We start from the raw sequence: 27,031 nt of genomic DNA, 5'->3' as shown, positions 1-27,031 counted from the left end.
TCCCAGATCCCTCTCTCTTACTCCCAAATTCATTTGTATACTCAATGCTGTTTTTTCTCAAGGCACCATTAGAATAAAGATGAAAGAAAAAGATTGAAACATTAAAAAGGACTGGCAGTGTTATAAAGTCTATACCATGCTCTGGGTGTACCAAGGAATCTGTGGCTATGGATCCTAAGATGTTCCAAGAGGGAGTTTAGTGAGGCTTTGAATTAGTCCCAGAGAACTTCCAGGCCATTCCTGGGCCCAAAGCCTTGGTCTTCTCCAAGGCTAAATTTGTTCTGCAAGAAGACTAAATATGAAACCCAGGTCCACTTATCTCTGTGTTCAGGGACCGAGTGACCTACTAAAGGTCCAGCAGGCCTAATAAATGTTGATAACAAAAGCTTCTCTCCCACCATGAAGTAGTTCCAATTACAATTTATCATTGTTTGAGACTTTGATGTTAGATACTTTGCATTGTTGCCTATAGTATTATCAGGCAAGCTGTAAAATGGAGCAGGAATTAATTTGAGACATGCACTAATTAATTTGAGACATGCACTGAGATGGAACAAGGAATAACTCTAAAGGTACAGGAGGTCAGGTCATGCCTACTGTCTTTGGGGCTGTACCTGTTTCCATCTTCATTTTAGAAATGGCTATACCAAAAAGTTGCATCTAGTAAGTGGCACCTACACTTAGATTGGTGGAAATTAACCAGTTTAACAGGCAGGTGGGTACACTCTCGGAGGTCTTTGTAAGCAAGAAGACCCAGGTCAGTAACTGGGTCACTGAAACTAGGATCTCCAGAATTGGGACTAGTGCATTAGACAAGTTGATTGGTTGGATTAAAAAGAGGACATCAAGTTTGCAGTTCTATTCTATGGACTGAGTGAATGTATGGGAAGAAGGTAAAAGAAGGGAGCTACCACCCAAACTTAGTCCCCTATGGTCATGAATACCACCAGTAGATCTGAGATCTAATTGGCAGCAAGGAGTGTGGGAGTCCCTCAGACATCTGGGGCCATTAAGTCTCAAGTCTAGACAGTAGACCTAATGTGAAACCAGTCTGCAATAGGGAGTTACGCAGCACTATTCATATCCATCAGGAATAGCTCAGGTGGAGCTGTGCCTGAAGCTGTGGAGCATCAGCAGAGCTAGCTGTGACCAGCTAGGGATACAGAAGCAGTGAAAGCCAGGCTGGGGCTGATGCAGTGTTGAAAAAGTTGTGTCTCTGGACATGTCCAAAACAGTTGCCACATAGGAGCTCTCTTGACAATTGCCTGGACTACAGTCCACTGAAAATAACATTTCCTATCACAAGGAATTGATATACAAGATTGACATGCAGAAGGGGACACTAGGAGCCATCGTTTTGCCTTGAAGTGAAAACCCAAGACTGCTGTTTACTTCTCTTGCCAGTTTCTAATTTATATATTTACTTTCCAATTTTGCTTCTTCAGTGAACAAAAAAAGATCTGCTGATGAGAAGACAGGGAGAAGAAAGGAGAGCTCTGAGGCGGAAGCTTTGCTGCCATTTTAATATCAGCACTTCCCAATAGCTAATTTTTAGTCATTTGAAAAAAATGTTTTAAAGGATGAACTTAATTGTGTTTTCTTCTTAGAAATTTTAACTTTGGGTGTAGAATATTCTGTCAATGGTAAGACAACATATCCCATCTGGAATGACACTGAAGGCCATTTTTAAATTTATCAGCAAAATAGAATAAATATTTGTAATACTAGGGTAAAAATTCTGACAAAGCATTGTAGCTACTTACAGGAGAAAAATTTAAATTCTACTGCTCTTTGACCAGCTAGGCAACTGACCTCTAAAAATTTTGATAAGCATATCCTCCAAGTGACAATGGCATTTTATTGATTAGAATGCGAGCTCCAAGAGGGCAGGTAATTTTGTCCATTTTATTCACTGCTATCTTTCCAGTACATAGATGATAGTGAACATATCTGTGAATAATATGTGAATTTCACATCTGTGAAAATACTGTGAATAAATGAATTAATTCAGGGCTTATGAGAAAAAACAATGAGATAAGAAATGATACCTGCACCCATTTCAGTGTTTCAACAAAGACTCAGCTTCTTTTCTCATGTCTTTATCTTTATGTCCTTCCTCTTCCTTCCACTCAATCTATTGCAGAATGTTTGGGTTTGCCGAAAACTTGATGAGATCTCTCTGATTCTGAGCTTCCCGCTTGGTTCTGCTCTGATTCTAAAGAATCAAATGGAAAGAGCAAAGGATGAGAGTAAGTACAGCCACAAAAATTCCTGGGGATACTTCAGGATGCACAGAATAAGGGGTTTGGATAGTCATGGAAGGATGCAATTCTACTTCTAGCCTCTGGATCACAAGGAATAGAATGAAAGAATATGTTCTTAAATTGTGTTATGTGAGCTGATTTTTATCCTCTTTCTCAAAAACCCTGCAAGAATAACCATATGCATATTTAATCCCCCCACTGAAATATTCCAACTGACAAAGGGTACCATTGTGCCATTTCCCACAAAAGGGTAACCATGCCTGTGGCTTCTTTCAGATTTGGATTATTGTAGGCTCTTCGGTCATCTTTTGTCCAAGAAGAGAAGGCCACAGTCAAGGTACTGATTCTGCCAAACTCAGTCAAACATCCTGAAATGTGTTCCAACATTTGGAATTTGACAAAATCCCAGCACATTTGGCTTGAGTCCCCCTTTCCCCTTAATTACTGAGCCCAAACAGAAAATGTAATCCATCTGCTTCACAGTCATTTTCCCAAAACTCATCCAAATGTTCCTTGGTGAGAACTATTTGACGTCTTTGTCTTGTGGGCTTAACACCTTCCTTCTCACGTTTTGTTTCTTGGAACTAGGAAGCAGACAGAGCCAACAGTAACAGGACTCACTTTCAAACGCAAGACATAATCTGTAAAATCAGGTGCTGGGGGTGGAGGGTCAAGAGTCTCACCTCCAGAATGACAGCTGTGACATATCTGAGGGAGAATTAAGGAATTAATTCAGTTCACTGAGGATAGATTCCTTGCCACCCCATATCCACAGCGCCTGGGAGCCAACACCTCACCCCAGTTCCAGGGTGAGAAAGTCAGAGGCAGAGATTTCACTAATTTCTACTGTTTCGTGTTAGTCACTATTGTGAACACCCCAGCCTTGTACACAAGGAGGCTCACAAGATCCATCTAATGGCATTTTGTAAGACCCTGAAACTCAAAATGAGACAAAAATGAGTTAAAATCCTAACTAGTATGGTAATTACTAGTTTTGTGACCTTGGGCAATTTCCTTATCTCTGAACTCATGTTTTCCCTTTGTAAATAAAACTAAAAGTTTCCTGGCATATTTATTATGAGACTTAGGTAAGATTACATAGTTTAGCACAGTACCTAGCATTTAGAAAGTGCTAAATTAACAATAGCTATTTGTATTGTTGGTTTTTATGACAGCTTTATTGAGATATAATTCACATGCCATGCAATGAACCAATTTATGTGTACAATTTAATGGTTTTTAGTAAATAACAGAGTTGTACAACCATCATTACAATAAATTTTAGAACATTTTATCACCCCCAAAAGAAGCTCCATATCCATTAGCATCTCTTCCCATTTCTTCTTAATCCCAAGCAACCGCTAATTTACTCTTTGTATGGATTTGCCTATTCTGAACATTTCACGTACATGAATTGATATATGATCCTTTGTGAATGACTTCTTTCATTTGACATAATGTTTTCAAAGTTCCTCCATGTTGTACCATGTATCAGTACTTCATTGCCAAATAATATTTCATTGTACAGATATACTATGTTTTATTCAATCATCAGTCATTGGAAATTTGGACTATTTCCATTATTTGCCTATTATGAAAAATGCTCCTATGGACATTTACGTACAAGTTTGTGTGTTGACCTGTGTTTTTATTTCTTCTGTATCTATACTTAGGAGTAGAATTTCAAAGTCAAATGTTAACCTTTTGAACATTAAACCTCTGTGTTCTTATTTCTTCTGTATCTATACTTAGGAGTAGAATTTCAAAGTCAAATGTTAACCTTTTGAACATTAAACCTCTGTGTTCAACATTTTAAAAAACTGCCTTGTATTTTCCAAAGTGGCTGCACTGCCTAACATTCCTTTTAGCAGTGTATGAGAACTCCAACTTCTTAATATCCTTGCCAACACTTGTTATTATTCATCTTTTTCATTATAGCCATCCTAATGGGTGTGAAGGGGCATCTCACTGCAGTTTTAATTTGCACATCCCTGATTGCTAATTACGTTGAACATACTGTATGCACTTATTGGCCATTTGTATATCTTCTTTGGAGAAATGTCTATTCAGATTATTTTCCATTTTTTAATTAAGTTTTTGTCTCTTGTTGTATCATTTCTTTACGTATTTTAGATACAAGCCCTGCTGTAGCCTGAATGTGTTTCCTCAAAATTCATATGTTAAAGTCTAATCACCAATGTGATAGTATTAAGATGTAGGGCCTTTAGGGGTGATTAAGTTATGAGAGTAGAATCCTCATGAATGAGATTAATGACCTCATGAAAGAGGTTCGAGGGAGCTATTCATCCCTTTGGCCCTTTCATCCCTTCCATCATGTGAGGACCTAACAACAAGGCACTATTTTGGAAGCCCAGAGCAGCTCTCACCAGCCCCTAGATTTGCTAGTGCCTTGATATTGAATGTCCCAGCCTCCAGAACTATGAGAAATAGATTTCTATTACTTCTATAAATTACCTGCTCTTCAGTATTTTGTTATAGCAACAGGAATGCCCCTTATCAGATATATGATTTGCAGAAATTTTCTCCCATTCTGTGCATTGTCTTGTCACTTTCTTTATGGTTTCTTTTGAAGCACAAAAGTTATTAATTTTAATAAAGTTACATTTATCTATTTTGTTTATTTTTTTGCTTATGCTTTTGGTGCTAGATCTAAGACATTATTGGCAAATCCATAAAAAAATTTGCCCCTATGTTTTCTTCTAAGAATTTTATAGCTTTAGCTCCTACATTTAAGGTCTTTGATCTATTTTGAGTTAATTTTTATATACGGTGGCAGGTGATCTAATTTCATTCTTTTGCATATGGATATCTGGTTGTCTCAGTACCATTTGTTGAAAAAGCTTATTCTTCCCCCATTGAATTTTCTTGATACTCCTTCATGGAAAATCAATTTATTGTAATTGACAGGGTTTATTTCTGGATCCTCAATTCTATTCTATTGATTTATATATCAATCCTCATGCCAGTACAACACCATCTTGATTACTGTAGATTTGTAGCAAGTTATTTGTAGTAAGCTATTTTTTTAGGCAGAGTCTCACTCTGTTAGTGCAGTGGAGTGATCACAGTTCACTGCAGCCTCAACCTTCTGGGCTCAAGCAATCCTACCACCTCAGCCTCCCAAGTAGCCAGGACGACAGATGCACACTACCATGGTTGGCTAATTTTTTGTTTATTTATTTTGTGGATTTGGGATTCCCTATATTTCCTAGGCTGGTCTTGAACTCCTGAACTAAAATGATCCTCCCACTCTCCTACCTCAGCCTCCCAAATTGCTAGGATTACAGGCATGAGCCTCTGCACCTGGCCTGTAGTAAATTTTTATATCAGGAACTGCAAATCTTCCAATTTTGTTCTTCTTTTTCAATATTGTTTTTCTATATAAAAAATTATGTATCTTCAGATAGTTTTGCTTTTTCCTTTCCAATCTTAATGTCTTTTATTTCTTTTTCTTGCCTAATTACCCTGGCTAAAGCCTCCAGCACAATTTTGAAAAGGAGTGTTAAGAGCAGACACCTTGGTCTTATTTCTGATCTTAGGGGGAAAGCTTTTAGCCTTTCACAATTAAGTGTGTTAGCTGTGGTTTGTTCATAAACACCCTTTAGCAGGTTGGGGAAGTTCCCTTCTATTTCTAGTTTGTTATGTGTTTTCTATCATGAAGGGGTGTTGCTGTTATTAAACAACAATGCCGCTGTTTTCTTTTTCCCGTTTTTCCTCTCTTCTTTCCTTTTTTTTTTTTTTTGATTTCTTTCCAGAGCCTGGTAGGACACCAGGACAACATCAGGAAAGAGGAAGCCACAGGCTGCCATGCATTCACTCCCTGAAGTGCCCTATGAGCCAGCATCTGCCACCTCCTCCCTCCTGGCCACCCTTCTGACCTGGCAGTGCCCTTGCTGTTCTGGCACAAGATGCACCCCTCCCACTTTGATCTGCTTCACTGGCTTACCATCTTCTAGTTTTGGGGTCTGTGGCTTCCTGTCACTCTTCTTCATGGTTCGGATCTCTTTTCTACCTCTTTCCAGGTGTCCTACACTGCTTTGGCAGCTACTGGTGTTTGGAAAGCTAAAGGCTATTTTCCAGACAGAAGAATTTCCTTTTCACTCCTGTACCCAATTTAATTCCACAAATATTTCATGACCACTTTTTTCTCATGCCAGTCATTGTTCTTGTTTGATCCTGGTAATACTCACAATAACCCTATGAAGTTGTTTTTTGTTTGACCCATTTTACAGAAGAGAAAACAGAGCCTCCATATAGCTAAGTAGTTTGTCCAAGATTACATACATAGTAAGTGGAAAAACCAGAATTTTTTACAGATCTGCAAGATCTATCTGCTTAGAGCAAAAAAGAGTGATACTCACACAGTGACAAATGCTGAGATAGAACTCAGGGCACCAGTTGCCATGTTGGAATAGCCAGGAGGAGCTAGGAAAGTGGTCTTGTTTAAAACCCAAGGCTGCTATTGATCTGGCCTCTGCCAACTTCTCTGACCTCATCTTTCAAAAAATACATGCCTACCCACCCAAGACATGCTGAATCACATCATGCGATCTCCGTTTCTGTGCTTTTTCCCTCTACCTCAGCCAACTGCCTCCCCCATGCAACTGTGAACTTCCAGATGCCTGGCTAACTTCTATTCTTACTTTGAGACCCAACCTTGGATTCGTTTCTCATGAAAAGTCTTTCTGACCCACCCCAAGCTGTGCTGCATCATATCCTGTACATACCTGTATCATGGTACTCACCACACTTAGGTCTTACTCCCTCTCCCTCTCCCCTATGACCAATCACCAATAAACTGTGAGCCCTTCAAGGTAGAGTCATGGTTAGTTTTCCTCTGTAACCCCTAGGACCCAGGAGAGTTCCTGGCTCATAGTGTGTTCTTAGCCATGGTTTCTTGAATAACTAATTAAAATCTTTGGGATGAGCTCTTGTAGACAGATACCCTCTCTGACTAGATTTAAATTTTCTTTCTGCCCAAATAGATTAAAAGGTGCGACATTTTCTTGTTCTCTTTCAAACTGAGGAATCTGAATTCTAAACCAAGGAGTGCAAGCCTGTGAAATTTGAGCTTCAGACAATAAAGCTATTTTTCCACTTTGTACATGACAACTCACAGTCATCAGTTCTCCATGAGGCAAACCTCACCAAAGATGATAATCCAAAGGAGGAAACCAAGGACCTCACTTTAAATACACAGCAAGAGCACCCTCCCATTCTTCCATAAGAACTGACCTTCTTAGGTGCTTCCCCACATCCAGGGATCTGCAGTCAAGGCCACCTTTAGGTTAAAAAGCACAAGATGGTCATTTCTTCAGCTATTAAACAAAATAATAACTTGACTTCTGGCTCAGTGCCAGCTCAGTGAAAATAAGCCAACTGCAAGAAGAGGAACTTTCTGTACTCTGTGGCAACTCTTAGAGCAAAGTTTTAGCACAGCTACTTTTTGCCTTCTCCTCCAAGAGAAAGCTGTGAGGTCAGGTCCAGGATGACAATACCCAACAACCCCCAAAAGACTCTTGGTTTTAATCCTTGCCAATTTCCCTCCAAGCCCTGGCACAACTTGAGCTGAAAACACACATGCTATTTTCATTTAAGCGTGAATGCTGAACCACTGGGTATTTTTTTCCTGGGTTTTCTGTTAACTCTGTCTACAAAATGTGGTTTTAAGAAATATTACTCCTAGTCATTTATCTAACAGACCATACTGTGATCTGTAAGCTCCATCTTTCTTGCAGCTTTCACATTCTATTAAAATGGGATCTTTTACCAGGAAATTTACTCAGACGGGGGAGTTCATTTGAGGTTAAAACTGTAAAGTGGCCAATTATCTCTCAGTCATTGGTTGCATATGATCTTTACCCCAAGCTTTGGAAATAAAGACAACATTTAGCAAACGTTCTGCTCCAAAGCTAATGTTTTGGAAAGAATAACAGCATGTTGGGAATAAATTACATGGTCTTTAGTGCATTTTAGTGTTATTGCCTGTTAACACACAGCGTGGTGTGCCAACTTATAAGAGAACTCCAGTCTTCTAGGGAATCGATTTCTGATTTGTTGAGCTGATGGCGTCCGTGTTATATCATTGAACAGACAAGTAGTACAGGGGGCCATGTCTGTGGGACCTCACCTAGGGGAAGCTATGACTCATAGGCTGTCTTTTCATTCTGATACTGTCCAGACCATTAACACGCCATGGGTAATGGCATATGAGGTCTTTCATCTAGGACTATCCAGTTACCCACTCATGAGCTATATTGATCCTAAAAGAGTCATTTAATATACCTAAATCAAGTAACTAATATAGCCTTGCTAAAAGGCCTACTAGGTACGAGGTTTTTGGCCAGGCTCTGTGGAAGAATAGTAGGATACTTAAAGAGAGCCTTGATTCCATTTGTATGAAATATCCAGAATATTTGATAGAGAAATATCCAGACAATTTCATAGAGTCAAAAATTACATTAGTGGTTTCCTAGACCTGGGAGGACAGGAGGATTGGAGAATGTTGGCTAAAACATTTGGGATTTCTTTGGGGGTGATCGTGAAAATGTTATAAAATTGATTAAGATGATGGCTGCCCAAGTCTGTGAATATAATAAAAGCCATTGAAGCATATACTTTAAATGGGTGAATCGTATGTGAGATATGTGAATGATATCTCAATAAAGCTGTTAAAAAATTAAAGAAGAAGAACCTTGTCCTCACGAAGAGAGGAAATGTTAGTAATTTCAGGTAGACAGCACTAAGGACTAGAGACAGGTACCACGAAATGCCAAGGGAAATCCAAAACTGTGTAACTTCCATTAGACTTTGTAGGATTTCCTTTCTTTGGGGACTGTTTCACTCTGTCTTTGGTTTCAAAAGATGAGAGGTCTTGTTTAGGTCTCTGAGGGTAGGAACAGAAAGACAGCTCCTAATAACTGAATAAATAAAAAACTCATGATAAGACAGCAAAAGATGTCCTGGGAGTAGGAACATCAGACTTGAACCTGTTGGCAGGGTCCCGATGCAAGCCAACCTCAAACCTCTCTTATAGCTGGTTGCAAGCAAGGTGTTTTATTTAAAGGGGAAAGGAGTCAGGGATTTTTTTCCTTTAGACTAAGAAGAAGCTGCCTGTTACTGTACCTTCTCCAGTCTAAAGACAATTTTACCGAAGAGCACCATCCCCACACCTACTCAATCTCCCACATTCCTGGGACAAAGGTATCTAGGATCAGAGCAGCCCACGAGATAAATAAGCAACAATTAGCCCTGTGGTAACTTGTAAGCCAAAATGTTACTCTATGCACAAACAACTCAGGTGTGCACTGTTGTTCAGGCCACACCTGCTGCCATAGAAATCCTTTAGGCAGATAAATTGTATTTCAGGCTTAAGTGATCTATCTTTTAGCGGAGTGGGCTTGATTAATTTTAAAAGATGTATTTCCACATTTACCTTTGCTGAACTCCCTCTCTACTATCATTTTTTGGATTATTTCCCCAAATTTCCAATATTTAGCCAAAAGCAAAATTATCAAATGTATTTACTATAAATAATTCCCAATAATTTCAAATATAATCATGCTTTTTAAACTCTTAAACTAATTTAAATATCTTAAATATTATAGTAAATTGCTTTTGTGCATAACATTGAACTTCCAAGCAGCAATGCACATAAGCATTTTAGAGAAGTTTACAAAGAGATTATTCTACTGGGCTGTAGACCTGAATTCCAGGCTTAGTTTACTCAGTAAGTGTGGGCCTCTTTTCTTCCTGAGGATCTGCCACAATTTTTCACTGTTCTTGGTTTCTGAGTTTCTCAAAGCTGAAACAGAGGCTGAGCTGAGGGTTCAGTAAAAAAGATGGTAGAGCATGCATCAGAGAGCCCCAAACTCCGCTTGTCTTCTAGAGGTGTCTATGACACAATCCTGTCCCCTGGATGACAGTTCTGCTAGTTCCACACAGGAGTACTTTGAAGCTTATGGGTCAAAGTAAACTGAGTGGTGTTGTGTCTGTCTTGCCCCTGTGAGCCCCATTTCCCTGGGACATGCAGAGAGAGCATTCCTTTCTCCAGTGTTCACCACCACCTGCCTTCCATGACAGTGCAAGCATTGGCTTCGGGAAGCTGCCAACTTTCTAGTGTGGTTCTTGAACCCTTGACCTTCCAGGCAAACGCAATGATGCTACCAGCTGAGCGACACAGACCTATTTCCTGCGTCAATGACTAAACAAATCCAAAGGTATGTGAAGCATTTCTTTCCCCCCGACCTTGTTCAGCCTTGGCACAGCTGCTGGCACAGCCAGAGGTGCCTGGCCCCGGGAGCAGCTGCTCAGTGTCTGCCAAGCCTCCGGAGGGCAGAGCTGTTTGTCAGCCGGTTAGTGCATTTTTTCACCTTGGTTCTCCTAAAATTGAAAATAACTAGAATACAACTCATTTTAGTGAACACTTTTGATCTTTTTTTCTTCTGTTTCTCCTCTTATCTAATCCTCATCTATTTTGTTATTAATGGGAACCATTAACACATGACAGGGTAGACAAATGTGCATGTCCCTTCATTTTCAAACCTCCTCATTCCTCTAGAATGGATATGAATAAGCTCACATTCTAGAATGGAGATTAAAATATCAGAGTGTCAGCAAAATTAAGACAGGAAAGAAGCAATAGGCTTTGTAATCGACGCATTGAATTCTCTTTTGAAACAATTTTTCTTTTTTTCTTTTTTGACACAGGGTCTTCCTTCCTCTGTCACCCAGGCTGGAGTGCAGTGACACGATCTCTCAATCTCTCATAACTGCAGCCTTGACTTCCCAGGCTCAAGTGATCCTCCCACCTCAGCCACCTGAGTAGCTGGAACCACAAGCATGTGCCACTATGGCCGGCTATGTTTTTATTTTTAGTAAAGACAAGGTCTCACTATATTGTCCAGGCTGGTCTTGAACTCCTGGGCTCAAAAGATCCTCTGGCCTCAGCCTCCCAAAGTTCTAGGATTACAGGCATGAGCCACCATGCCCAGCAAGGAATATTTTTAAGGAATATGGGACAACATGGAAAAATGCTCACTCTATTGTCTGATTACAGTTACATAAGAATAGATGATGCACGAGCAAAGACTATGCTGTATTCTACAAGTGGAATGTGAATATTTTCTTTATTAAACTTCTGGCCAGGCACGGTGGCTCACAGCTGTAATCCCAGCACCTTGGGAGGCCAAGGCAGGCAAATCACCTGAGATCAGGAGTTCGAGACAAGCCTGGCCAACATGGTGAAACCCTGTCTCTACTGAAAACACAAAAATTAGCTGTCTCTACTGAAACACAAAAACACCTGTCTCTACTGAAAACACAAAAATGTTGGTGCACACCTGTAATCCCAACTACTCGGGAGGCTGAAGCAGGAGAATCACTTGAACATGGGAGGCAGAGGTTGCAGTGAGCCAAGATCGCACCACCGCAGCACCCCAGCCTGGATAACAGAGCAAGGTGCTGTCTCAAAATAAATAAATAAATAATGTACTTCTTTTAATGTCATTATAATGTTGTTTAAATAGCATTTTTTTAAATAAGAGAGGAAAGGAAAACAGTGTAACAAATCACAAGCACACACAAAACTGCCCTGCTCATTTTTAATTTGGTGTGTTGATTACTGGATATAAAACGAAACCTCATTCTACTCTTCTTTTCATTCTTGCTCTCCCTTTGCAAGGCACAACCCAACCCCTTTGGTACCAAGAAGTGAGGAACTGAGTTCAGTTCTGTTCTCAATCACTCTGGGAGCAGCTCCCATTTCCAGGATTCACCGTGACTGCCCACTCTCCCCGTGGGGAGGAGTGATAACTCTCATGACTGCGGAAAGGCACATCACTGATTCTCTTCCAGAAGGGGTGACTGAGAACTTTTTCTACCTAAAGGATCCTTCTCATCTCTGAGTGACAGGGCTGTGAATTCCCAAAGCCTTGGCAAAGCACCCGAATTTTCTTTCCAGCTTACTCCCAATAAGATGGGGTGAAAAGGACTAAATGACACAGATTTAGCCTGGACATCCTGGCTCCAAGCCAGGTGAGGCTCCATCTCAACAAATCCATCATCTTCCTCAGAGTCTGTGAGTGTAACGTTCCTAAGTCAGCCTTGCAACATGGAGGTTAACGTTGAAAATGGTGACTTTGGCTGAATGGGCTCCACTGGAAATGTTGACAGTCTGATTAATTTTTTCAAATCATTGACCTCACACTTTCTCTTGGTGCTTTCTTTGAAGATATGGGGCAGGTGAGGAATCTAATCTAGCACTCCCACATTGCATGTTTTCATACAGCTGTTGTAGCAAGCCTTGGCAACAGAATGTCTGGGCTTCAATCTTGGCACATCATTTGCTAACCTGCTTAACGTCTCTAAGCATCATTTTCCTTCTTTGTACCATGGGGGAAATACTAGTGCCTACTACCTCTTATGGGTGTTGTGAGGGTAAAATGAAGTGATGCCTGTAAGGTATTCCCATAGTGCTTGGCACACAGTGCAGACTTAAGAAATGTTGGTAGTGATGTTTGTAATTATTATTATGATCATCTTTATTATATTACCCCTCAATTCTTTACTTTATTCACCTCAAAGTGAACTAGAAGCACCTTGATATGGAGATGAGGGCAGGAAACCTGGAATCAGATCTCTTTAGTTCTACTCACTGAATGGCCTTTGGCAAGTTACTTTCACATCTGAATCTACTTCCACATCTGTAAAATACAGATCACAACACCCACCTCAGAGCGCTACCAGGAAGATTCAGTGTAATAAAATACAGGAAAATGCTTGATACATACTGAGTGCTCAGTAAATAATGGTTGAATCAGGACTCAGGTTTGGGTCACTCACCCAGATTGTCCCATTTTAACTTGGGTTTCAACTAAAGGAGAAGGCATCCCACGCTCCTCTAGGTCACTTCCAGCAAAAATCAGCAGGACAAGGGAGCCAAAACATTAGCAAGCTTTTGGCAGATGCCTGACAAGGAGTGTGATCACAAGACCTCCGTGCAGAATTTTCACAACTGAATGTGCAAATGACACTTATTCAAGCTGAAATATCACCCAAGTGTGTTTTGGAACCACAGTGACGACATCCCAGCTGGACTGTGGAAGTGAAGCTGTCCAGCCAAGGGTTTTATTATTTTTATTTAAAAGTGTGAATCATCAGACAGGCAATGCTCTCCAGCCAGGTGCTGTATTCAGATTCCACGTCAATATCTACTTTTTTGGCAGCCGAGCAAAGTGAAGGTGCCAATGAGAAATTGTTCTGGGTGAGAGATCTCTGTTTTAAACAGGGTAACCTTGGGACTATCTCTTACACTGCCTAGGACTCAGTTTCCTCATATGTAAAATAAAATGACAATAGGAAATACTGCATAGTTGGTTGTCAGGATTAAATGAGATAATATGTGAAAAGTGCTTGGAAGAGAACTTAGTAAGTGCTAGATATGTTTGCTATAATGATAATAATTAATTTGCTAAGGCCTTTAGGATTTTCGAAAGGCATCATGTTTTTGCCTCTCTATAACTGGTTTATATTCTATTTGGAGGAAAGACTTTGTATGTAACAAAGGAAATGGTGACACAGAACTGTTTGAAATATATGACAACTGAGCATGATTCCTATAGTCTGAGTGGCTAAGAACAATTCTCTGCAGAAGAAAATATTAGAGGTAGGCCATGCAGAAAATGTAGAAATCGAAGTAATTAATAGGGAGAGAAGGGCATTTTATAGATGGGTAATAGCTTGGGACAACTATCCGGCCTCCCCTGATGTCTTTAAAGAACTCTGGCAGCTTGGGTGTAACTCTGCAATAAAAGAAAAATCCAAGGTTTTAAGATGGCTTAAACTGCCTAATTTCTCCTGTTCCATACAGCAATTCTTGCTTTTATTCTCCTGGTCATTAAGCCACTAACTCTCACTGCCCAGCTATTGTTTTATCCTAGTGTTGCCCCATTAGCTCAACACATAGTTCTGTGTTTAAATTTTAAACCCCAATTTCCCTCCTGACTATGGTTTCCTCTAGTGGACTCTTAGGGAAGCATCCCAACAGGTTGACACAGTTATCCAAAATCTTTTTCCCAAATACTACATCCACAGGGAGCTCCTACAAGCCTCATGAACTGGATATGGGTAAACAGTGAGAGGCTCTGTTATGTTTTAGGGACAACGAGTAGATGAGGTTCACTCCTATGATAAAGGCAGTAGAGGATAATAAAAGCACATCAGGCTCACATACAATGAAGGAGCTTCCTAGAAGCACAGACAATTCAGTGGGACAAGCCCCCTACCCCTGGAGTCTCAGTAGATGGGAAAGCCAGGGCTCTAGATTTTATAGGTAGGTGGATATTCAACTAGGCCCAGAAACCTCCCCAGTGACTCTCATCCAAATTTTACCATTGGTTTGCTCGGCCTTCCCAGTACTTAACTACATTGACTTTGCTCGGCCAGGCACCGTGGCTCAAGCCTATAATCCCAATGCTTTGGGAAGCCAAGGCAGGAGGATCACTTGAGGCCAGGAGTTTGCGACCAGCCTGGGCAACATAGTGAGGCCCTGTCTCTACAAAAAATAGAGATTAGCCAACATAGTGGTGCATGCCTGTGGTCCCAGCTACTATGGAGGCTGAGGCAGGAGAATCATTTGAGCCTAGGAGTTTAATGTTGCAGTGAGTGATGATCCCACCACTGCACTCCAGCCTGGGTGAAAGAGTGAGACCCTGTCTCTTAAAAATAATAATAATACTGACTTTGCTTCCTGCTTTGAACAGTGTTATGTATCTACCAACTGGAAGGTAAATTTCTAATAGTAACAGCTTTAGTCCTTTCTGCTGTTTTGTTTTCAATGTTTTTACAGAGCTAAACCCTGTACTTGGTGTGTATAGAGAAAACACACACACAAAACGCAAAAACAGTAACAACAAAAGCAAAATAAGAACACTCTGGCCAGATGCGGTGGCTCATGCCTGTAATCCCAGCATTTTGGGACGCCGAGGCGGGCGGGTCACGAGGTCAGGAGATCGAGACCATCTGGGCCAACGTGGTGAAACCCCATCTCTACTAAAAATACAAAAATTAGCTGGGCATGGTGGCACACACCTGTAATCCCAGCTACTCAGGAGGCTGAGGCAGGATAATCGCTTGAACCCGGGAAGCGGAGGTTGCAGTGAGTTGAGATCGCGCCATTGCACTCCAGCCTGGGTGATAGAGCATGACTTCGTCTCCAAAAAAAAAAAAAAAAAAAAAAAGACTCTGAGAATGCTCTGATTTTGGAAACAATCTCAAACAATCTCAAGTCAGAAGTTGTAGGTTCCAGTCCTGGTTCCACAATTTACTAGCTGAGATATCAATATGTTACAAAGTTTTCTAAGCATCCCTCCCTATCCACAAAATAGAGATTATGACATCTGCTTACCTTAAGGGGTATAGTATACAGAGAGATAATAGATGTAATATCATATATAAAGAAACTTTTCAAATAATGGAAAAATAAGTCAACTCAATCTAAATTTATAAAGAGTTTGTGTTTTGTTTTTTGTTTGAGAGAAGGAGAGACAATGAGGACAACCACTATTTTGAAGACTATAAATGGAAAATTCTAAATATTATTTTTTCATGTCAGAATTTTATTATATCATTTGGACACAGAGAAGAAGTAAGCTAATAAAGAGCATTACTTCATAGTCTTTGGCCAAAAATGTCTTTTTTACCCCACGGTTGGAGAAGACTACTGATGTAGGATTTAGGATTAGCTGGTTTTTGCTCACTTTGCATTGTGTAGATGTTTCTTGAACACCATTGCCTCACCAGATATTGAGGAGAAATACTTTAGAGTAGTTGGCCAATACGGGATTGGCTCAAGCCCATTATTCTTAGCTGACCTCTTAGAAACTATACATAAAATATGCTGGGTGGGGTTGAGGGGGAAGGAAATTCCTTTGTTTTTTGAGGAAGTGTTAGCTTTGGCTCATTCCAGGATGGACCTTCCAGGGTTCTTCAGTTTTCCTTTCTCTTAAAGATTTTTCTTTAAGACATATTACTGCCCCTTAGTTACAGCAGGATTAAGGTCCAGTGTAATGCTGCTAAGCTTTGGACAGATAGAAAAGAGTACGACTTGCTTGCTAATCTGAGTGATTAGGAATAACGTGCTAACATCCAAACTCTGTGTGCTTTGGGTTGATGTGACCCTTGTTTTGCCACATGTGCTTCTCATAATTGCAATAAAGCATAAGAAGGCAAGTGGCCAGTGTGGAAAGGTGAACCACAACCTAATAAATGCATATTACTTGCCAGACTTTTCTAGCCTTTTGGTTAAGTTATTGGATCTTTGCAGAAAAGACTGAGCCAACATGGATGAGTTACCTCCTTTTTATGGATGAGTAAACTCATGTCAAATAATTTGCTTAAAATCAGATGGCTGATAAGTGGTAGAGAATGCTTCTCAGAGAATGTGAAGTTAATCCAAGTTCTGAGGGAGGTGAGGTGCGTCAACCATCCTATGGAGTTGTAAAGGCATTTTATGCATTGCATTTGGCAATTCATAGATTACAAATAACTTGGCCCAGAAGACTGAAGACTTGGGTTCCAAACCTTGGTCTAATATTTATAAGCTATGTGACCTTTGACAAATCACTTCATATATTTGAGTTGAGGTACTCTACCTCAGGTTGTTGTTCAGAGGATTAAATGATATAATATATATAAAGCTATCACAAGACTTGGGACCTAGGAGGCATTTAAATTGTAGTCACCACCATCATTATCATCACTATTAAAAGCATTATTTTCACCAACACAGTAATTATCATTATCGCTAATATCTACTTTATTTGCCCTTAGAATTTTAGAGGGTTATAATAAGATAATGAATGTGAAAATGCTTTGTACCAAAAAAATTAGAAGCATTTATATCTGGGGGAGATTCAAATATAATTTTCAAATGTAATAGATTGAATTCAAGAGAATTATTGTGAATTCCATGGTAGTCTCGACTCAAGTTGCTCTAGAGTCTTAACCCTGAAAATGCTGAAGGTTGACTTAAAGTGAAAAAGCAAACATATTTCACCAATCTTCAGACCATGGTGTTGGCACTTATAAAGGCCAACTATATATTGATTACTTGATTAATTATTGACTTCATATTAAAGCTTTAACAAGAAGGTCTATCAAATATTCTACAGCACAATTCATCAAAAAGAGTGGGGTATCAGTCAGAGATTTACTGTTTTATATAAGGCAATGTTCTCTTAAACCTATGAAGAGGGAGAAAAATAAGGATCTAAAAATTCTCTTTTTGCCCAAAGGAGATGGGAAGGATGGAAGGAGAGTCCATGTTTAACTAAAATTGTACATATGATTCTGATACACATGTCAGTCTTGCCAAGCCGCATGTGAAAAAGGAATAGCAACTAAGACATAGAATGCCAATGACTAGTTTCTGCCAGTAGAAATCTATGGGTTGTTTAGTTTTATAAACACTTCTGAGAACTCAGCCTTTAATGAACACAGCTGCTGCCAACTCAGTGGTTTCCAAGAAGCAGTCATGGTGATGATAAAGAAAGAAATCCCATAACCTATCAACATGGTTTTACTGCTGTAAAGACTAGACTATCACTAATAGTTCATTTCTGAAGACTATTATGGCCTAACTTCTGCATCAAAGGAGAATTCTGGAAATCAGAAGGAAACTTCCACCATCACCATCACTGTCTCCCTCATTCTTCGCATGTTCTGATTTATTTTGTTTTTCTATACATCTATATAAGTTTCATTTTTGATACAGGGAACATTGCACCAAATGCAGTCTGAGTCATTAGCAGATTAGCACTCATCCATGACCTGTGTGAAACTGAGCAATATAAAAGTCAAGTCTTCTCATGTCTCAATTGAGAAATCTCTGTCTCTTCCAAAAACCTCTTTTTCATGAGGAAGCTGACAACATTTTCCTGTTCTGTAATATATATGAAATGGAAGGCACAATCTTGTATAAATACTTACACAAACACAAACACTGTAATAGTGATGTCTACACTCCCATCTAAAACTCAGCAGGTATTAACATGTTCCTGTCCAGTACCGAGGTTTAACTGGGAGACTTCCTTCCTTAATTCCTCACACTGCCCTCATTAGTTGTACAGACGTTCACTTGAAACTTGAGATAATTCTCAAGTTATCAAGGAGGGTCATCATCCTAGGGTAGGATGTTGTTTCCTACCTGGCAGTCTTATTCTAGTCCTATATTCAAATGGTATTTTCAGAGGGTAAATTCAGTGGTAATTTTCTGGCTATGGTATACTCATAAATGTTTAAAAACTAGCTTCGCCAACACACAGTCTTGTTTTGTACCATTTGCCAATTTCTCTGATATAAATACTTCTACCACATTATATACATTTAAGCCACCAATGTAATGGTACTGAACTTGGATTTGGGAAGATATGCACACAAAAGTTTCTTGCAAGCCAGTATGAACCAGTACCTCCAGCACACCACTGTCATAAAGTCCTTCTCCTGGTTTATTGCTCTGGCACTCTCTGTAGAGGATCACTCTCAAATATGAAACCCAGATCTCCAAATTTTGAGTCTAGATCCCTTCTCTTTCTGTTTTTCTTGCTTGCCTATACTTCTATTGTCTAATAATAGGACTCTGTGATCCATGGCCCATTTTAAAGGACTTAAGGCCCTTTGGAAAATAACTTAAGCACTTGGCAAGTTATTTATCTTTCTAAGGAGGTAATGAGAACCCACCCTGTATTAGCCTGTTTCCCATCACTTGGAGAAGAATAAAAATGTTTTCATTCTTTAGGATGTATCACTCTCGCCAAAAATGAGGCCAAAGAGATTTCTCTAAAGTCACACATACACACACACACACACACACACACACACATACAGATTGAGAGAGAGAGACCATAACTGGAGTTCTCATACCTTACTTCAAAAGCAGGGCCAAATAAAACAAAATTCTCTTCCAAAAGATTTAATAGGTACAATATGAGGAACTACTCCCAGCAATGGGAAGAGAGTCAAATCTGGTGCCAAATGGATACACATTTTTAAATGGTATTGTGTAGATCTGTATTCTTACTAAATGTGTGTTTTGTCTTCTTGTTTTTCACCTTCTGTCAGAGGTACATTAAAATCTCCTATCATATATATATGTGTGTATATATATGTACATATATACATATATGTGTGTGTGTCTACACACACGGAATACTATGCAGCCATAAAAAGAATGACATCATGTCCTTTGCAGCAACATGGATGGTGCTGGAAGACATTATCCTACATGAACTAACTCAGAAACATCAAATACTGAATGTTCTCACTTATAAATGGGAAGTAAACAATGGGTACACATGGACATAAAGATGGAAAAATAGACAGTGGGGACTACAAAATGGGGGAAGGTGGGAAGGAGGACAAGGTTGAAAAATTGCCTACTGGGTACAGTGTTCACTATTGGGTAATGGGTATATTAGAAGCCCATTCCTCACCCATTATGCAATATACTCATGTAAGAAAAAAACACATAAACCCCCTGAATCTAAAATAAAATAGTTTAAAAAGAAACGAGGAAAATAGTTTGATAATGAGGAGATGTATACTTCTGTTTATCTATTGATGTAAAACAACCCATCCCCAAATTCAGTTGCTTAAAGCAAAACAAAACAAGAAGTTCCCCACAATAATTCTAGGCTTGTCTATTTCACCTGATCCTATCAATTTTTGCTTTATAAATTTAAAGTGATCTTATTGGGTGCATACAAATGCATGGTTGTTCTACCTTTCTGGTGAATTGACCCCTTTACTGCTATAAAATGTTTTTTAAAAAAAAACCCATATTAATAATTTCACCTTAAATCTATTTTGTATGATATTACTGTAGTTATGCCATCTTTTCAATTTTTTTATTAAATTTTAAGTTCTGGGATACATGTGCAGAACGTGTGGTATGTTACATAAGTATACACGTGCCATGGTGGTTTGCTGCACCCATCAACCCGTCATCTACATTAACTATTTCTCCTAATGCTATCCCTCCCCTAGTCCCCCACCCTGCGACAGGCTCCAGTGTGTGATGTTCCTCTCCCTATGCCCATGTGTTCTCATTGTTCAACTCCCACTTATAAGTGAGAAGACGTGGTGCTTGGTTTTCTGTTCTTGTGTTAATTTGCTGAGAATGATGGTTTCCAGCTTCATCCATTTCCCTGCAAAGGACAGGAACTCATCCTTTTTATGGCTGCATAGTATTCCATGGTGTATATGTGTCACATTTTCTTTATCCAGTCTATCATTTATGGGCATTTGGATTGGTTCCAAGTCTTTGCTATTGTGGATAGTGCTGCAATAAATATACGTGCGCATGTGTCTTTATAGTAGAATGATTTATAATCCCTTGGGCATATACCCAGTAATGGGATTGCTGGATCAAATGGCATTTCTGGTTCTAGATCTTTGAGGAATTGCCACACTGTCTTCCACAATTGTTGAACTAATTTACACTCCCATCAACAGTGTAAAAGCATTCCTATTTCTCCACATCCCCTCCAGCATCTGTTGTTTCCTGACTTCTTAATGATCGCCATTCTATCTGGAGTGAGATGGTTTTGATAATTGTGGTTTCTGATTTGCATTTCTCTAATGACCAGTGATGATGATCTTTTTTTCATATGTTTGTTGGCTGCATAAATGTCTTCTTTTGAGAAGTGTCTGTTCATATAGTTTGCTGACTTTTTGATGGGGTTGTTTTTTTCTTGTAAATCTGTTTAAGTTCCTTGTAGATTCTGGATATTAGACCTTTGTCAGATGGGTAGATTGCAAAAATTTTCTCCCATTCTGTCGGTTGCCTGTTTACTCTGATCCTGGTTTTTTTTTTTTTTTTTTTTTTTTTTTTGCTCTGCAGAAGCTCTTTAGTTTAAGTAGATCCATTTGTCAATTTTGGCTTTTGTTGCAATTGTTTTTGGTGTTTTAGTCATGAAGGCTTTGCCCATGCCTATGTCCTGAATGATATTGCCTAGGTATTCTTCTAGGGTTTTTATGGTTTTGGGTTTTACATGTAAGTCTTTAATCCATGTTGAGTTAATTTTTGTATACGGTATAAGGAAGGGGTCTACTTTCAGTTTTCTGCATATGGCTAGCCAGTTTTCCCAGCACCATTTATTAAATAGGGAATCCTTTCCCCATTGCTTGTTTTTCTCAGGTTTGTCAAAGATCAGATGGTTGTAGATGTGTGGCACTATTTCTGAGGCCTCTGTTCTGTTCCATTGGTCTAAATATCTGTTTTGGTACCAGGACCATGCTGTTTTGGTTACTGTAGTCTTGTAGTATAGTTTGAAGTCAAGTAGTGTGATGCCTTCAGCTTCGTTCTTTTGGCTTATGATTGTCTTGGCTATATGGGCTCTTTTTTGTTTCCATATGAAACTTAAAGTAGTTTTTTCTAATTTTGTGGAGAAAGTCAATGGTAGCTTGATGGAGATAGCATTACCTCTATAAATTCCTTTGGGCAGTATGGCCATTTTCACAATATTGATTCTTCTTATCCATGACCATGGAATGTTTTTCCATTTGTTTATGTCCTCTCTTATTTCCTTGAGCAGTGGTTTGTAGTTCTCCTTGATGTGGTCCTTCAAATCCCTTGTAAGTTGTATTCCTCGGGATTTTATTCTCTTTGTAGCAATTGTGAATGGGAATTCACTCATGATTTGGCTCTCTGTTTGTCTATTATTGTTGTACAGGAATGCTTGTGATTTTTGCCCATTGATTTTGTATCCTGAGACTTTGCTGAAGTTGCTTATCAGCTTAAGGAGATTTGGGGCTGAGACGATGGGGTTTGCTTAATATACAATCATGCTATCTGCAAATAGAGACAATTTGACTTCCTATTTGAATACCTTTTATGTCTTTCTCTTGCCTGATTGCCCTGGTCAGAACTTCCAATACTATGTTGAATAGGAGTGGTGAGAGAGGGCATCCTTGTCTTGTGCCAGTTTTCAAAGGGAATGCTTCCAGTTTTTGCCCATTCAGTATGATATTGGCTGTGGGTTTGTCATAAATAGCTCTTATTATGTTGAGAAACATTTCATCAAAACCTAGTTTATTGAGAGTTTTTAGCATGAAAGGGTGTTGAATGTTATCAAAGTCCTATTACACATCTGTTGACATTATCATGTGGTTTTTGTCACTGGTTTTATGTGATGGATTACATTTATTGATTTGCATATGTTGAACCAGCCTTGCATCCCAGGGATAAAGCCGACTTGACCATGGTGGATAAGCCTTTTGATGTGCTGCTGGATTTGGTTTGCCAGTATTTTATTGAGGATTTTCACATCTATGTTCATTAGAGATATTGGCTTGAAAGTTTTTTGTTGTTGTTGTTCTGTCTCTGCCAGGTTTTGGTATCAGGATGATGCTGGCCTCATAAAATGAGTTAGGGAGGAGTCCCTCTTTTTGTATTGTTTGGAATAGTTTCAGAAGAAATGGTACCAGCTCCTCTTTATGCCTCTGGTAGGATTTGGCTGTGAATCCATCTGGTCCTGAGCTTTTTTTGGTTGGTAGGCTATTACTTACTGCCTCAATTTCAGAACTGGTTATTGGTCTATTCAGGGATTTAACATTTTCCTGGTTTAGTCTTGGGAGTGTGTATGTGTCCAGGAATTCATCCATTTCTTCTAGATTTTCTAGTTTATTTGTGTAGAGGTGTTTATAGTATTCTGTAATGGTAGTTTGTATTTCTGTGGGATCAGTGGTGATATCCCCTTTATCATTTTTTATTGTGTCTATTTGATTCTTCTCTCTTTTATTCCTTATTAGTCTGGCTAGCCATCTATCTATTTTGTTAATCTTTTCAAAAAACCAGCTCCTGGATTCATTGATTTTTTTGAAGGGTTTTTCATGTCTCTATCTCCCTCAGTTCTGCTCTGATCTTAGTTATTTCTTGTCTTCTGCTAGCTTTTGAATTTGTTTGCTCTTGCTTCTCTTGTTCTTTCAATTGTGATGTCAGGGTGTCAATCTTAGATCTTGCCCACTTTCTCCTGTGGGCATTTAGTGCTATAAATTTCCCTTTAAACACTGCTTTAGCTGTGTCCCAGAGATTCTGGTACATTGTGTCTTTGTTCTCATTGGTTTCAAGTAACTTATTTATTTCTGCCTTAATATCGTTATTTACCTAGAAGTCATTCAGGAGCAGGTTGTTCAGTTTCCATGTAGTTCTGTGCTTTTGAGTGAGTTTCTTAATCCTGAGTTCTAATTTGATTGCACTGTGGTCTGAGAGACTGTTTGTTATGATTTCCATTCTTTTACATTTGCTGAGGAGTGTTTTACTTCCAATTATGCGGTCAGTTTTAGAATAAGTGTGATGTGGTGCTGAGAAGAATGTATATTCTGTTGATTTGGAGCGGAGAGTTTTGTAGATGTCTATTAGGTCCACTTGGTCCAGAGCTGAGTTCAAGTCCTGGATATCATTATTAATTTTCTGCCACATTGATCTGTCTAATATTGACAGTGGGGTGTTACAGTTTCCCACTGTCATTGTGTGGGAGTCTAAGTCTCTTTGCAGTTCTCTAAGAATTTGCTTTATACATCTGGGTGCTCCTGTATTGGGTGCATATATATTTAGGTTAGTTAGCTCTTCTTGTTGCTTTGATCCTTTTACCATTATGTAATGCATCAAGTGGGTCCCTGATCCCTGTGCCTCCAGACTGGGAGACACCTCCCAGCAGGGGTCAACAGACACTTCATACAGGAGAGTTCCAGCTGGTATCTGGTTGGTGCCCCTCTGGGACGAAGCTTCCAGAGGAAGGAACAGGCAGTAATCTTTGCTATTCTGCAGACTCCACTGGTGATACCCAGGCAAACAGGGTCTGGAGTGGATCTCCAGCAAACTCCAGCAGACCTGCAGCAGAGGGCCCAGACTGTTAGAAGGAAAACTAACAAATGGAAAGGAATAGCATCAACATAAAAAAAAAGATGTCCACACAGAAATCCCATTGAAGGTCACCAACTTCAAAGACCAAAAGTAGATAAATCCACAAAGATGAGGAAAAAAACAGTGCAAAAAGGCTGAACATTCCATAAACTAGGTTTTGATGAAATGCTTCTCAACATAATAAGAGCTATTTATTACAAAGAATGCCTCTTCTCCTCCAAAGGATCACAACTCCTCACCAGCAAGGGAACAAAACTGGATGGAGAATGAGTTTGATGAATTTACAGAAGTAGGCTTCAGAAGGTGGGTAATAACAAACTCCTCTGAGCTAAAGGAGCATGTTCTAACCCAACGCAAGGAAGCTAGGAATCTTGAAAAAAGATTAGAGGAATTGCTAACTAGAATAACCAGTTTAGAGAAGAACTTAAATGACCTGATGCAGATGAAAAACACAGCACAAGAACTCCATGAAGCATACACAAGTATCAATAGCTGAATCGATCAAGCAGAAGAAAGGATACCAGAGATTGAAGATCAGCTTAATGAAATAAAGTTTGAAGCCAAGATTAGAGAAAAAAGAATGAAAAGGAACAAACAAAACCTCTGAGAAATATGGGACTATGTGAAAAGACCAAATCCCCATTTGATTGGTGTACCTGAAAGTGATGGGGAGAATGGAACCAAGTTGGAAAACACTCTGCAGGATATTATCCAGGAGAACTTCCCCAGACTAGCAAGACAGGCCAATATTCAAATTCAGGAAATACAGAGAACACCGCAAAGATACTCCTTGAGAAAAGCAACCCCAAGACATATAATCATCAGATTCACCAAGGTTGAAATGAAGGAAAAAATGTTAAGGGCAGCCAGAGAGAAAGTTTGGGTTACCCACAAAGGGAAGCCCATCAGACTAACAGCAGATCTCTCAGCAGAAACCCTACAAGCCAGAAGAGAATGGAAGCCAATATTCAAGATTCTTAAACAAAGGAATTTTCAAACCAGAATTTCATATCCAGCCAAACTAAGCTTCATAAGTGAAGGAGAAATAAAATCCTTTACAGACAAGCAAATGCTGAGAGATTTTGTCACCACCAGGCCTGCTTTACAAGAGCTCCTGAAGGAAGCACTAAATATGGAAAGGAAAAACTGGTACCAGCCACTGCAAAACATACCAAATTGTAAAGACCATCAACACTATGAAGAAACTGCATCAACTAATGTGCAAAATAACTAGCTAGCATCATAATGACAGGATCAAATTCACACATAACAATATTAACCTTAAATGTAAATAGGCTAAATGCCCCAATTAAAAGACACAGACTGGCAAATTGCATAAAGAGTCAAGACCAATTGGTGTGCTGTATTCAGGAGACCCATCTCATGTGCAAACACACACATAGGCTCAAAACAAAGGGATGGAGGAATATTTACCAAGCAAATGGAAAGCGAAAAAAAACAAAGAAAGAAAAAGAAAAAAAAGCAGGGACTGCAATCCTAGCCTCTGATAAAGCAAACTTTAAACCAACAAAGATGAAAAAGGTTATGCTATCTTTCTGTACATTTTTACTTTTAACCTTTTTGCATTTAAATTATGTCTCTTTTAAGCAGCATATAGTTGTGCTTCTCTTTTCATCTAAAAATCTTTGTCTGTTTGAATAGTTAACCCACTTACATTTCAGGATATTATTGATATATTTGGCATTAAATCAATTTCTATGTCCTTTTTCTCTCCTCTCTAGCTGCTGTTGCATTAGTCCAGCATTCTTTATTATTGCATTCCCCCCCATTAGCTTACTAATCCTTTTACAAATTCTTTAATGTATATCCTTGAGATTCAAACATAAATATTTTATTAATATTTAACATAAATATATATTTTTATTACTTGCAAGACAATGCAAACAATTAAAAAATATTTACCCTTGCTGTCTTTTATGCTAGGGTTTTCACTTATTTTAATGACACAGATATTGTAAACCTTATATAACATTACTGTTGTTGTTTTATACAGTCAATACTCATTTACATTTAAGCACAAATGTAATCTTTATGTTGTTCTTCATTATTTTCTGCATTTTTCTTTTTTCATCTGGAATCATTGTTCTCCTATACAAATATCTTCTTTTAGTATTTTATGTACTATAACTCTGTTGCTAATAAATTCCCTCAGTTTGCATTTTCTAAATATGTCTTTATTATGCCAATATTTTTGAAGAATATTTTTCTGGGTATAGAAGTCTAGGCTCGTAGTTTTTTATTCTTTCAGTATTTTGAAAATGTCATTCAATTGTCTCCTGGTTTTTATAATTTCTTATAAGTTAGCTGTAAGTTTTAGGATTCTTTCGTTAATGCTAACATATCTTTTTTTCCTTTGGTTGCCCTTCATATTTTCTTCCATTTCATCAGTAATTACTGTGATGAATTTAAATATGAGTTTCTTTATGGTTTTTTGGAAGGATTTTTGTTTGTTTGTTTTGCTTGGTGTTTGTAACACTTTTTGAAGCCATAGCTAATGTCCTTCAACGATTGTATAAGCTGTTCAGCCACAATCTTTTCAAATATTGCTTCTCCTATATTATCCCTTTTCACTCTTATGAGATTGCAGTTTAGACATTTTTATGTTGTCCCATATATCTCTTAGACCCTTTTCTGCATTTTCTATTCTTCTTTTTATTATTCTATCTGTATATTTCCAACTGACATTTTTACATTCATTAAGTCTCACTTCACTTGTGTTTAATCTGTTAGGCTCATATAATGAGTTCTTAACTTCAGTTTTAGTTTTTCAGTTCTATGAGTTTATTTGTTTTTTTAATACAGT

The 27,031-nt window shown here is 38.8% G+C and overlaps 1 protein-coding gene across 4 annotated transcripts in view; it reads right to left on the bottom strand.

Moving 5' to 3' along the window:
• Positions 1-27,031, bottom strand: part of PCTP (phosphatidylcholine transfer protein) — a 94,321-nt gene that overhangs the window by 19,647 nt on the left and 47,643 nt on the right. For 2 of the 4 annotated variants that reach the window (XR_004667257.3, XR_008954956.2), the window contains exon 6: positions 2,049-2,215. The exons of 1 other annotated variant lie outside the window; for it this stretch is intronic. Coding sequence is in view for 1 of the 3 variants with exons in the window: in XM_008970608.5 (XP_008968856.1) it covers positions 2,135-2,215 (81 nt within the window). In the remaining 2 variants the exon portion in view is untranslated. Of the gene's footprint in view, positions 1-1,838; positions 2,216-27,031 lie in introns of those variants that run through there. One more of the 4 variants, XM_008970608.5, reaches the window with a different exon arrangement.

This window comes from Pan paniscus, chromosome 19 (genome assembly GCF_029289425.2).
Source record: "Pan paniscus chromosome 19, NHGRI_mPanPan1-v2.0_pri, whole genome shotgun sequence".
In the NCBI taxonomy this organism is placed as follows: domain Eukaryota; kingdom Metazoa; phylum Chordata; class Mammalia; order Primates; family Hominidae; genus Pan; species Pan paniscus.
This window is presented reverse-complemented; position numbering and strand designations above follow the sequence as displayed.